Source organism: Eufriesea mexicana, unplaced genomic scaffold (genome assembly GCF_001483705.2).
Source record: "Eufriesea mexicana isolate 0111107269 unplaced genomic scaffold, ASM148370v2 scaffold793, whole genome shotgun sequence".
In the NCBI taxonomy this organism is placed as follows: Eukaryota; Metazoa; Arthropoda; class Insecta; order Hymenoptera; family Apidae; genus Eufriesea; species Eufriesea mexicana.
This window is the reverse complement of record NW_016908959.1, coordinates 475,721-489,806: the sequence shown is the minus strand read 5'-3', so window position 1 is coordinate 489,806 and position 14,086 is coordinate 475,721. Positions and strand designations below refer to the sequence as shown.

At 39.7% G+C, this 14,086-nt stretch overlaps 1 protein-coding gene across 1 annotated transcript; it reads right to left on the bottom strand.

Annotated features, from left to right (window-relative positions):
- Positions 1–869: 869 nt before the first annotated feature.
- On the bottom strand, positions 870–12,220 carry LOC108546841 (cilia- and flagella-associated protein 69). The gene is made up of 11 exons (XM_017899112.1): positions 12,084–12,220; positions 3,839–4,179; positions 3,506–3,746; positions 3,140–3,440; positions 2,872–3,053; positions 2,655–2,806; positions 2,358–2,562; positions 1,991–2,298; positions 1,695–1,909; positions 1,186–1,617; positions 870–1,067 (listed from the first exon to the last, which is right to left on the bottom strand). Exons 1-11 carry the CDS (start codon positions 12,218–12,220, stop codon positions 870–872), a joined length of 2,712 nt encoding a protein of 903 aa, XP_017754601.1.
- Positions 12,221–14,086: the final 1,866 nt, after the last annotated feature.

Genomic DNA, 14,086 nt, shown 5'->3' with positions numbered 1-14,086 from the left:
TTCGATAATATTGTAATATTTAGAGTACTTGAAGTTGTGATATATAGTTGAAGAGCTTATGAGTAAAGAAATAGTGAAGAAAGTTACTAATTATCGTAAATTTCCAATTCAGAAAATCTAGGTTAAATTAGGTTAGGGTTGGAAAATATGTTCTCTCTGCCAGAGGTTTAATTTATTTAATTATATTTAGAAACAAATATAAATATATTTTAGTATAAATCGAGATTTTATACAAGTTTTATTTAAGTTACTTTATACAATAATTATATACTCAGGTTCTCTCCCTATAAAATTTCCAGCGATTTATCATACGTCCGGTGAGTTTGCCTTAGTAATTGATTGCCAATCGTACATGCATTGAGCTAACGGTGACGAGAAAGAAAATATTAAATGTAAAAGTAATTACACTTTACGATTCTCAAGATCAAGGCTTCATTCTTCTGTACCAATCAGTTGTTCATCTATACTTTCTAAATTTGTGGTTTGCGAGATCTAAGTTTCCTTTAGTGAATTCCACTAGCTTTAACTTTTCTATCAATATATCACTCTTATGTGCATTTATTTAAATATTGCAGTATAATTGGGTTAAATTTTGATTCAATAGAAATTCTTTTATAACGGTGACGAAAAAATTTAATGATGATAATCAAAAGAAAATAACAGAAATTTTTATGTCAGTATCTTTTACTGGATAAAGTAAAAAATAAATTTTTTAATTGCATTTACATCTTTATTATTAAATATAGCTTAAAACATAAATAATTGTACTTGTTATTTACGTTGGCAATGAAGAATTCTATAATATCCGAAGATGATAATATATATTTTGTTAAAATAAAATATACTTTATGATTTTGAGTTAAAAATAACTATTCTTCATTTTCTACAAATTTTACTATTTGGGAAAAGCAAGCACTTGATAAAGAAACTTGCGATAATTCAGAATATGTCTTGTCAGACATGTAGGAATCACAGGGTGAAACAGGAAGAAATTTCATTTTCATTTGACTTAAATTTGTGTTTGATTTCAAACCAGTGCTTATTGTTTGATGTTGATTAAATATAGCCTGTGTTGAAAAGTTTGAAGAAATTAAAATTTAAATATATACTAAAAAGAAAAAAGAGAAAATGAAAATGGCAATGGCAATGAAAAACTCAAGTTGAGTAAAAATATTTTATGTGTACCGTGACCATTATTTTATCTTGAAATGTCCTATGGCAGTGTGTATCATCTGTGTCATATGGAAACTTTAGTGCTAAATTAACTTGTTGTATTTGTTCATACTTTTTCTTTAACATGTATGATTTATCTGTTGTTCTATATATGTAATCTAATTCATCAAATGCATCTAATGCTAGAATAAGTTTAGAATCACGAATTCTTGCATATTCATCCTTTTCTTTTATGTCTTCCTCTCTTTTTATAGATTGTTTTATTCTGGCTTGTCTTTCTTTTATTAATGAACCCCATAAATAATACCGCTGGATCATTAAAAAAAGTGCTTGCCCATCCATGCCAAGTGGAGTAATACCAACTTGTTCAAAATACTTAGCAACTTCTACCCATACCTGACCTAATTTCAATGTGAAATACAATTGTATGGTAGATATTGTAATCTGTAAAAATCAAGTAACATATATTAAATGTTAGTTGCAATATATGAAAATGCAATGAATATTTTTGTACAACTCACTCTATCTTCTATTGAAAGACTAGCATGTAATACTTTATATCGTTCCTTAGCCATATCATATCGTTCACCATCTCTTTCAATTATCTTGCAAATACTATATATTTTTGATCTAATTGAGCCAATCATATCTATTACTGCAGGACTGTTGTCTCTAAATAACTTCATGCAATATGTATCTACCCACTGCTTGTTACCCATTTGAGGCAATTCTTCATCTAGAATAGTAAATAATGTATTTAACTTGCTGAATTTTATATTATATATCATACACAAATTAAAGTTGTCTTGTTATTTGCCTTTGACAGTGCCATCCTCATTTCTTTTAACTTTAATTCGTATTTCTTCTTCTCTCCATAATTTGGCTAATAAGGACATTAATCCTGTTCTTTTATCAATTCCTTTCCATGTACATAGAAATGATCCACAAAAAGAATTATCGCATATATCGGTAAAAAGAGCAAGAAATAAGCAGCGAGAACAATATGGAACAATTTCAATAACATCAAGAATAATATAAACACCTCCATATTGAATGAATTTTTCTAGGCTTTCAGGATGCCATATTATACACTCCCAAATGTATGAACCTATTGCTAGCAAAAGACTAATAAAACTTTTTACATAAAAATACCTAAACATTTTGTTCTCATAAATTCATATTACCGTTGATCTAGTTCAAATTCTTGATCTTTTTGATATACACAACGAAATAATAGTTCCATAATAAATGTAACACTGTAATCTTGATACATTTTTTGATACAATACTTGTTTTCTCATAAGTCTTTCAATTGATATTAATGCCAATGTTAAAATTCTTTGCTCTTTCATTTTAATTTTGTCAAATTTCAAAATATACATAATAAGTTCTGCAATATGTAAAATATAAATTATCATGTAAAGTACAATTGAGAAATCATGAAATTAAATAAGTATAATGTACTGTAAATAAAGAACTAACTAATTAATAATAGTATACTCCCATACTCTCGAAAGTAATTTTGTAAATATTTATCGTCACTTAGTATAATTATGCAAATTGTATTCATACAAGTTATAATTATCTTTATATTAAATTTTGTATTTAAACACCATTCTAATACTTGACACAATCTATAAGATATTTAGATTTGTTTAATATCATAAAAATAATGTTGATATTTATTTATTATATCTACCTAATGACACCATTATATTTCACAAATTGTTCTGGTATTTTTGGTGCCAATATGGACAAGGCATTCATAGCATGCATCCATAAATCCCAAAATTGAGATGCAGTCCAGGTGTTTTTTATTTCCTTAATGCTTGGATTAATAATTTGAAGAATAGTTTCCATCAGCTTTCTTCTTACCATTAACTATCATTGATTATAACATAAAATTATCAATGTCAGATGAAAACGTTCTTTTATAATTTATCATGTATAATTGAAAATATAATTACATAAATACAAGCATCAACTTCTGCTAAATTTGTAATAATTAATAGTAAAACTTTTTCAAAGTATAAATTTTCATCAGTTCTATCAAATTTTATTATTTCTGAAAATACTCTTACATAATCAGATTCAATTCCAACTAAATATTTAATAACGGTATCAGCTATACCACCACTAACAAGATTCCAAGAGGGCAAAGTAATTGAAATTAGAAGAATAATAATAGCAATTTCATTTCTAATCTTTGTATTAAAGTTCCTATATTGGCTGTAATATATCTGTCGTTTAAATGCATAGCATAGACCCCTGTATATAAATTAGTTTCGTAATATAATATTTTATATTATTTCATATTTACCGTGAAATATTACCATAAAACACAATGTGTTGATATTAAATTTTCTATTAAATTAGTTGGTATATCAATAGGAAATGTAATAGATTTCATCAAACTCCATAGAATGTTCATTATTAAAAGAGTTGTTTCATCATCATATTCAATTCCACCTATCAATGAATCAGGTGGCCGTGTACAATATATTTCAGTTGCATAAGGAAGATCCATTCTGATGAGTATGACATTGAGTACTTTAGCTTCCATCATTCTATAACCTTTATTTAACATTATAGGTGTACAATAGAAAACATGGTCATTTAAAAACATATTAGGTTTTCAGTTGGAACATTAATTCCTCGATACATACAACATTTGTATGAGATAGATGAAAGTAAGAAAACCAGTCCCAAAATTATTGGATACATCTCTGTGGAAGAAGCTTGTAATAATTCAGCTACGGTCATTGGCAACCTTGATCTTTCCATGCATTTGCGGCAATATTCAAGTTTTACAGCAGCAGCATCTTTTACTTGTGCTTTTAAAAGTAAAGAGTGAAGAGCTCTATGAACCTTTGATATTTGTTGTTTTGTTGGTAAGATAATCAAAAGATGTCCTAACATTGTAAAATATTGTTCCATTGTATTCTCGTGAGTTAAACTTTCAGATGATTTTTCTAATAAAGGTGTTATATTACAAAGTTCCAACATTCTATCAAGATGAAATTTATATTCTTTAACTTTTTTAACATTTTCAGCCAAAAATATTAATACTTTTATTACCAATGGTAAATCTTTAACTTTCTAAAAATTTCTAAGGAAATTTCTTTCATAAATGATAAAATATATTTGTAAAAAAAAAAAAGAGCAAGAACGAGTAATTATTAATCAGTAAGAATGTATATCAATATATAAAATATTACACAGATAAAAAAATGTTCATTAAAGGATACATAACCACTATCTCCTACTTCACTGAGGTAATCGTATAAAAGTCTACATATACGAATTACACTACCACTTGTTACAAGATCAGATATGAGATCATCTAATTTTTGTAGAATATCATTTGTATCCAGTTTTAATTCTTTCTCGAAATTAAATACGTTATTTGGTAATTTATCAGTTTTAAGACAAAGATGACTAACATATTTTGGGCAATTAAATTCTTTCCAAACATTATTAGCTTTAAATTTATGAAAATAGCGTTCTCCACTTTTAGTTTGCTCCATATGATATCCTTTTCATACAATACTTTGTTTATAAATATAATAAATACAAAAGTATGTGTACATATAATTAATTTTACATTACTTTAAAAATAATATTCAGGAAATATCAGATAATTACAGAATAATCAATAGAAAATTTCAACTGTCAGTAAAATTCTTACTTTCTTCTACTACAAGTATCATATAAATTTTGTGAGAAAAAATCAAATATGACATTACTACAGACTCTAGACTTTGTAATAATCATGTCAAAAAATAGCAAACAAAACATACAAATGAGTGTTTAAACCGATGGCGCCCTCTGATACAATTCTTTTTAAGCTATGCATAGGTGGCGCTTTCATCAAATGAACCGCCGACTCAGTGTGCTTTAATTCGATTCGAATACTAGGAAAAATATTTCTTCTATTACAATTCATTCCATCAGTATTTATCTTAAGCATTATAAAAGTTCGAAGGAAAAAGCATATAAATAATAATAGATATATCTACGTTTTAGTATTTTTAAAAATATCGCACGTAAAAATCATTTGTTTCGGGATATTCATGTATATGCAGCGTTTAAATGTATACGTGTTTCGTGCACGTGCAAGAGAGAGTTTGCAACAGTCGCCGACGCTGTCGACGGTAGCAAGGTGTGTGCTCGAACGTTTTAGTTTATCTAAATCTTTTACCGTATGTAATGAATTTCATTTGTAACATTTAAAGAACGTTAATATCAATACGGAATATACACAGGTTAGTAGTTACGGGGATGATGATTTCTTAAGCTATATTCATGGTTTTACGAAATTAGAAAGTACATGTTTCGTATAAGTACTTATGATACTATGTATTTCATATTTTCAATTCCTGACCAATAAAAGTTGAAGACAGAAATCATCGATCTTTTGTTAACCACAGTTGTAACATTACTTGCATAACGATACGTTAAAGCGTATCATGTAAAAAGTATTCTGAAATTTATATAGCAAAGGAAATGTTAAAATAATTAAGAAGATTCGAAAGATTTAGAATTAATCGTATAATACGATTTAGATACCGACTTTCAAAAATATTTATATTCGATAATCGAATTGTATCGTTGTTATTATTCGATACAAAATTCTTAGTATCATAAACAAAAATTACTCTTTAATGTTTATTCGAGATCATCGAACAAGAAATAAAAATTTGAACACGATGACTGAGTTACTCTCATCGCTTTCGATTTCGGTTCGGCCTTCGATAAAAAAACTATTCTTCGCAGTGGTTCCAGAAGTGGTTTGACAGTTTTGAAGGAAGGGAAAAAGGAGTGCAGAAAAAAGAACGTATTAACCGCGGATCAGTGGCCGGTACGGAGATCTTGGTCGTTTGATCGTCGCTCGAAGTCAATGTCGAGATACACGGTCGCAGGTAGTCGCCCTCTACTACGCTCGCACGTAAGATTGGTTCGTGCGTGTATAGTGGTTCGTAGTAGTCGCGACGCTGCCGAGAGCAGCTGAAGTGCGTGCACGTCGTTCTTCGTGATCTCGTCACAGTGTTCACGCCGTGTGTATGTGTGATTCGTTTCTCGCCGAATTTCGCGTGCTTGACGGGAGAAAGTGCCGGGAAAGGATTAAGAATCGACGAAGCTGGGTGTGACTCGCGATGTGACAAAATTACGGCGACCTTGGCGGGATGGTGAGTGACCTTTTTGAATGGCATGTTCGTCGGCGCTTCATTTTTTATCCGTGCACGAACGCGCGGAGTACACGCTGCCGGTGATTCTTCTACCGGTGTATTCTCACGGGAAAAATGCTTTATTAATTGCTACGATAGCGAGACGTGTAACGAGCCCGGTCTACAATTATACTTTCTGCTTTTGTGTTGTACCCTTTTCTTCATCTTCCGACGGCCAAACGAGTTCGTTTCCTTCCGATCGCGCATAATATCGTCTTCGTATTAACCTCTTAGAGCATTCGAGTTTCGTCTCTAACGAGAATGCGATTCGCGTCTTTTCCGTTGTTTCGAACGTCGATCCAGGGGAAAAGGCAATAAGGAAACAGAAAAACGAAACGAAAAGGCGCGAGTGTCTTCTTTCTACGTGTTCACTGGCTGAAAATTCTTGACATTGACGCATACAATTGGCTCGTCCTGCTTTTTATTTTCTGCAAGCACTTCCCGTATTCTATCTACGTATATTCCGCGCGCAATAATATATGGAAGCGTTTGATCGATTCAACACGCGACACATTGGCGTCTGGCAATCTTTCTCGACGACTTGACGTACATAAATACATACCTCCAGACACGCGGCTGAAAAGCGAATATGCAAATTTCATGCGATCGAAATGTTTCCGATGAGAGGAGAAAGTTGTAACGCGAGTAGATGAAGACCCAGGGTGAATAAGAAGCCAAGAAATGCTGCGTTAGAAAAATTTAGATACGCCGTTGCGACGAGGGTTAGCCGTCTCGTTTCCCCGAGCCGGCGAATCAATATTTGGAGGGTAAGCGTCCCGACTGTCGGCGTCGAAGCTGCGGAACGTGAGTCACTCACCCCTGATTGCGAGGGAGAAGGAGAGAAGGATGACTTTTCTCTTTCACCCTCTCTTCTTGTATCGCGGCTCGAGTAGTCTCGACTCGACTCGACTCGACTCGATTCGCTGTTGTGTGCAAAAAGACTGCAACATTCGGACGGAAGTTGCTCTTTTCGTCGATAGAGCATCTCGCTAATGGAAATAACTCCCGATCGATATCTTAACCTATCTCTTTCGCGGTAACCAATTTTTTGCGCTACTAATTTGCAGGTTATGTCGGTCTTCGAAAACAATCTCCGATACTTTCGATCTAATGTCTAGATTTCGAAACGTCGCAAATAATCATCGATGGATATCATAACCTAACTTTTTCACGGTAACCGAATTTTTATTTTATCGATTTGCAGGTTATAACGATTTTTGAAAAGAGTCTCTCATACGTTTTATCTAATTTTTAGATTAAGAAACAACGATTGGATTAAAATCGCTGGATATGCAAGTATTTGAAGGCAAGCATCGAAAAAGCAGCAGGAACGTTCGCGGACGGAATGGTCGACGGAATTAAGAAATAAACGCGTATCGAAGCTGTCGTCGCGGGATTTAGCAGCGGTTTAATTAAGATACTTACGAATTTTCGGATTCACCGCACAGTCGTAAGAACGGAACGCTAATTTACGACCTTTAAAGACGGCCGTGCACGCATACGAGCGTGAAATGTATGCACCTAACTAAACCCGTTTGAGGGAGCCACGGTGGGAACAGGTTCCATAAAATTGAGCGTTCTTCCGTAGGACTTTTATCTGCGGTTAACTATCTTCGCACCGTACTACGCCTGCATCGATATAGGATGCTACAGACCCTTTTCGAATTTTCAAGCAGAGATTAAATTTTTCTCACCGATCGATATCGACCCGTTAGAATATCTTAATCGCTTTGAGAAACATCGTTCTCGTCAGATCCGAATCGCGTGATTTCTCTAAAGGCATGCAAGAATTTTGTTGCGTCGCTTGCCTAACTTCCCCGACAACGGGAGAAATTTCTGAAATTCTAATTTAGGACACGTCTTTATGGTTCTTGAAAAAAAATCCCAAATAGCATATAAAAAATTGGCCTGTAGACTAGAATACCGCCTTAAATACAATGGAGAATTTGTAAGTTAAAGTAATTCCGGCTCTCGCTGCCGTATTTATAATCAAGCGAAAGGCGTAAGAAAGCGAAGAAACGCAAGCAAGAATGCACGTACGATGACCGAATGAATGAGCGCAAAGTGAAAAGTGGGATTTATTTTCGAGCAAACCGAAAGACGCTCGGCTAGCATGACTAGGAAGATGGTATCGCTGCGTAACACGAGCACGGTTCAAATCCTGGACTTATCCCCGCGTAACGAGTCGCATTATTTTCCCCGAGACGCGTGTCGATCGATCCAGGCTACTCGCGATTCATGCAGCGGCGATTAACCATCTTTTCCTGCGAAATCTCCCGACATCACCGTTCGTGACCAATTATCAGAATTCGAAGAAGCTGTCGCTCGAGAAGAAACTGTATTCGAGAAATCAATGAGCTGCAACATGTCCGACGACGGTAGCCTGTCTACGCCTCGTCTTTTTCCGATTTTGTCGCGCACCGTTACGCGTATGTGCCTTCACGTACACCGGATAACGGTTCTTATTGTAACTGCCTCGAAATAGTACGATTTTCATTTGAATCTCGCTCGTAAACCCTCAGGAGGATTCGTTGGTGTACCAAGGATCGTGTCTTTGCTGAGCAGCTTCACGCAGTGCGCTGATCCTGCGGTTCCTCGCCTTTGTGGCATACCCTACTGCCCCTGTAGCTGATGGTGCGTGCGATTTGCACACTGAAAGTGTCCAAATGGACCAGGTCGAACTAACGGAGAAGTCAACCCAGGAGTAGTTAGTCAAAGTTAAGCCAAGACTCTGTTGTTAGCCGCGAGGACCCCGCTCCGAGGAGGTACTCCAAGGAGTGATTGCTCTTGGGCCACTTCATGTCGAGCTGCATATGATTATCCAGCCGTTGGTCTCCATGTTTTGGCCTTTATTGTTATTATACCAGTGAAAAATGTAAAGCGTAATTTGGGGTCCTCGCATATACGTCGTGGAGACGTTGCAAAGTTAGGTCCTCCTCTGGCCCTTGTATACTCGTTTCGAGACGTCGACGAAGTTAGGTTCTTCCTCGGTCTTAATCGCGACGAATTGTCCATGAAATTCTCTATTTCGCATTCTCGGCAAGGTTGACATCGCAATTCGCTCGAGACTCGATTCTCTGGCACGAGCAAGCAGCGAAAGAGCTGAAACCCAGCAGGCAAAGTAGCTAGATCGCATCTCCGAAGCTAGTTTCATTGTCAGTTAAAGACTAACACGGCCAGTTCTCAGCGTTGATCTTGTACCTGACTGTGGCAGCCTTGAACGGAACCGTGTACACCGGTTATTGTAATAGGAATGCGGCGTTCCTCGCATGTTCATTCGTCAAGCGACGAGATGAACGAAGGCAAGCCCGAGGAGAAAACGAAAAGTTGCAATGGCCGGAGCCGAAAATCCTCATCGGCCAACAGCTATCGGGGATGTCGAGCCGGTTCTCTTCCCAGGGAAATAATTCCTCCCTAATTTCAGCCAGGCTTCGCCAGCCTGCCAGATCACCGTACGTAATCGTAATAAGACACGAAGATGAGGCCCCGAATGGCCGACAAAGAGGTATCTGTCGAAAATCGTGTAGAAAACGATAAGCGAGGCGATTACCATGATGATGCCGCGATAGCCCTCTCGAATCTTCGGTATCGTGTAATTTCTCCGAGCGTGTAACGCGTGTAAAAAGACATCGACTTAGCTACACGGACCACTCAATGTCTCGAGCGAATGTACTACCTGTTCCAGGGTACAGGAAGGCTGTTCTGTTGTTTCGTAGTTATTCCTTATCGCGTAATTATTTCGCCGTTAGAAGAGCTGTTCGAACGCTTTGCGGCGATTTACTCCGGCTCTGTAGCATTTCCGCTCACGGATCAACGAGATCAAGAGGGATTTGTAACGTCGGTGCCAGTTGGGATTCACCAGAGGTCGTATTAAAACGTCGTTACGATAGATTCGACCGTAGGATTACGAAACGTTATCGTTGCCTCCTATCCGATCTCGATGAACGCGATCGATGGATGAAATCGATGGACGGGATCGATCGAGTGATAAATCTCGGTGTAGTCCCTTTTAACAAGGCGGATGGCGCCTCTGCGTTCGATTGGTCGCGCGAAAAGGAGCTCGTGGCTCGTGTAATCCGGCGAAAAGACGCGTGCCGACGAAACAGTAAATTGGATCGGCGATCTCTGGAAAGGGTAGTAAACCTGGTTTACGTCTTCATTAAAAAGAACGAAATCGAGCGGTTCGTTGTTGGTCGAGACTGGTTCTTCCCGATAAGCCAGCAGCTGGGTTCACCAGAGCGCGGCGACTAGTTTGGTGGGTGCTGAAGATGGGCTACTCACAACTTATCCGTGTTTTCCGAGAAGCCACTCGACCGATTCGAAAATGGTGCCGCCATTAGAAGGGAAGGCCTGGGCATGGCGATCGAGGATAATTGGTAGCTTCGAATTCCAGGCCTAGTCGTCCAGCCATCTTTCGTATAATTAATAGCTCTTTCACGGAAAGCGAAGGAATCTTTGGCTCCTTTCCTCCGATCGACTCTTAGGAATATGTAGCATTCGCGCGAACAGAACTCGGACCATCATGGACAATTAATTTTGCCTTAGAGAAACACGAGTACCGGGGTTGGAATCTTGAGGCGGAGAGATGTTATCGTTATCGCGTATTTTCCACTGGACGGTTAACCGGAATTTAAGAGTCGGCAAAGTGTGAGCGAGAACGAGCCTGGAATATAAAGGTGCGTGCATCGTCCATGGAATACCATCGCGGGGCGCGTGTTTCATCGTTCGAGAACGACGCGTCCAGCCTGCGCGCAAAAATGACCATTTTCTCGCGGGTACCCGGATCGTTTCGCTCGGTGTAAACGTGCTTAACCCGAGGGGGAAGAACGGTAGTTGGCACGTAGGTGTTACACCCATTGATTCCTATCTCCTTCGGTCGAGCAATTACATTAATAACAGCAGTTGGGCGATAGGCATAGTTGCGAGTTATTAGAGGGCACCGGCGTGGCCAGGAACCCCAGCTCTGCTATCTCAACGATCTTCCGAATTACTCCATCCTACGCGTTGCAGTAAACTCATCGTAAGCAATCTCGTGGCTCGTGAGTGTTTGGATGATTCGCTGGTTTTTCTGCAAGCTCAGCGGGACCGTCCGCAATTTCGTTTTCCATGGATCTCAGCCGGTGGATCTTCTCGCGACACGTTGGTCACGCATGGTACCGGTTTTTACGGGTTCCTGCGGCCGGCGAAGGAAAATGCGCTGGAACGTGCACGTTGGGGATGAAGGTGTGTATAAAAGGCTATAGCGTAGCATCGAGTGGAGTATTATAGAGGCAAAGGAAAGGTCATGCGTCGCGTTCAGGAGGAACGAAGAAGCGGCCCTCCACCTATAAGCACCGCGTCCCTGGCCATCTCTCTGTTCCTTCTTTTTTCTCCTTTGCGTCAGGTCGTTTTGTTCTGGAGGCGAGTCGGCTGGTCCGTGCTCGTTGTCTACCTGCTCGTACCTGCTTGTGCAAGCGGTCGTTCGATTGGTTCGTGCCGATGCACCATCCGTTTGGATTGGTCAAACCGGATCGGCTAGCCTCCGGGGAAGGAGGATCGCCAGCCGATGCCACCAGAGACCTATCGTGCTCTCACTACGGTCAACTAGTCCCGTGATCTCCAGGACCGGCGATTCTCTAACGCAATAAAACAAACGGGACGAAGAAGATGCTCATTGCAGACGACCGTCCTTTGCGCCACGTACTGCCTTGGTGTCTTCTTAAACGCGTTACGGTCAGCCTCCTCTACCCAGTACGCAGCATCGGCTAAGCCTTCGTTCCTTCGAATGGCATAATTGACATCCTGGATAATAGCAATTTCCAATATACCCGATATAGCCATGTCAGCACGATGTCATCAGCGTAACCAAGGTTCTCTACTCCGTGAGGAGGACCAACTTTAGCTCCCGGTCTTGAATCTTCTGCTCTCTTGTTCCTGGTCTCTCTTTCTCTTTCAGTTGATACCGCAGTCTCCCTTTGGGGAGGAAATAAATCGTACACCGGAACAGATGCAATTTCGTACAACCGTTATACGCTATTATTTAGTGGCTTTTATTGTTTGCCAGAATCTCTCGTAACTTTTTCTTCCATGGCCGACATACTTTCCCGCGGAGGACGCCATCCGGAACGCTTTTTATCGATTACGACGTCTCGACTCGTTACGAGGGTAACAAACACGCGAAGCGAATTGTCGCGATCTTAATTTGCTTAAACGGACACGGGAGATGATGGAGCACCCCATCCGGAAGACACCTTTCATCCATCTTAATCGCCTAATCGGACGAAACTAAGTCTCCTCTTGATTTCGACTTTAGCTGAACAGAGGCGAGGAGCAAACCGCGATTCTAGGAATATTCCACGAAGAAACAGTGGAAGTTGGGGAGGCTCTCGTCGCTCATCGACGCGTTAAAATGGCAGAAGCTTGCAGTGGTCTTGAGGGACGAGTAGAAGCAAGGGCCGGAATTACGACGCCCTTCGTGCCAACTGTTTCTTCTTATTTGCCAGCGGAACGGGTGTTTGAACTGCATCCTGCGAGATTACACGTTTCGATGTCCTGCTCGGAGCTAACGGGGGGATATTCTCGACGCATTGAAACTTTTTCATCCACGCGCCAGAGCTCTCGGTGAAATCACCGAGTGAATGGAGTCCGTAGGATCCCGTCGATTCGGTGGACCAGGTGGTCCTGGTGGTCCTGGTGGTCTATCGACGACTACTCGATCAACGTACGATGATCGTCAATGACGAAGAAGGATTCAGACAGGCTGAAATCTGGATATCACAGAGGATGCAACCAGGGAGTGCGTTAAACGGGAGACCAGGGTCAACGAATTTGCCGTAGAAGGGAACGAACGTTGGAACGAGGAGGGTGAAACGAACGGAAATCTTCGTTCCCACGTTTTGCGGCGGGAGTCGCATTCTCACACTCGCGGAAGATATTCGGTGCAAGAAAGCGGCCGTGCTAGACGCGTTTTTTCACCGATTCTACGCGAGGAAAACGCAATTAAACGGAAAGGAAGACACGAGGCTGGTTCAGATTAATAAATTCTAGCAAAAGTAACACTCGGTAGGTAGGTCTCTCGGCAGACTCTGCAGGTTTTTGTCCACGGCAGCTTCCTAGGTCGCACTCTATGCCCTCTTCTACGTACGATGAATTATTCAGTGGTTCGCGAGATTGCTCGTTTGCTCCGTTTACGATCGTTTTATTTAAAGCGTTCTGCCAGTTGTCGGGGCCAAGGAAGTCAGGCTGATTCGGCTGTCTTCCTGCACGAGTCTCGCTCAAGGTCGCGATCTTTCAGCTAACGAGTGACATGCGTATTCCTCGTGTTCCTCGGAGGAACGAGTTTAGCCCTGTCCTTACGACCAAGTTGGTCGCCAACGAGCTACCGCTATGCGGAGCAGTTGAGCCACCAGTCTACGTTTTAAGTCTCTCCGTTCTTAAGCCGATCGATGTACCAACTGCTACAAACAAAGATGAATCGGTCGGAATAACGAAATTCCGATTGAACGTGGCAGGTAATCGCGTTGATCTCCGAGTCGTCGATTAATGCGGTATTTTGACGCGAAGTGACACTGCGGTCATCTTTACAGCGAACGTGCGATGTTAAGGATCACTGTAATCACCTCGTACAGCGAACACGGCACGGGTGACCGTGGTCATTCTTAGTACACAGCGAGCACTCGACTACAGGCACCTTTAGCACACGGTGAG

What these genes read in the sequence shown, in the direction of transcription:
- LOC108546841 (XM_017899112.1), bottom strand. Translation starts at nt 12,220, where the DNA reads ATGGCTATATCGGGTATATTGGAAATTGCTATTATCCAGGATGTCAAT. An exon ending in ATCTATCTCATACAAATGTT is followed by an intron (nt 3,747 to 3,838) that starts GTATGTATCGAG and finishes TGTTAAATAAAG; the next exon opens with GTTATAGAATGATGGAAGCT. An exon ending in GTCTTTCAATAGAAGATAGA is followed by an intron (nt 1,618 to 1,694) that starts GTGAGTTGTACA and finishes TGATTTTTACAG; the next exon opens with ATTACAATATCTACCATACA.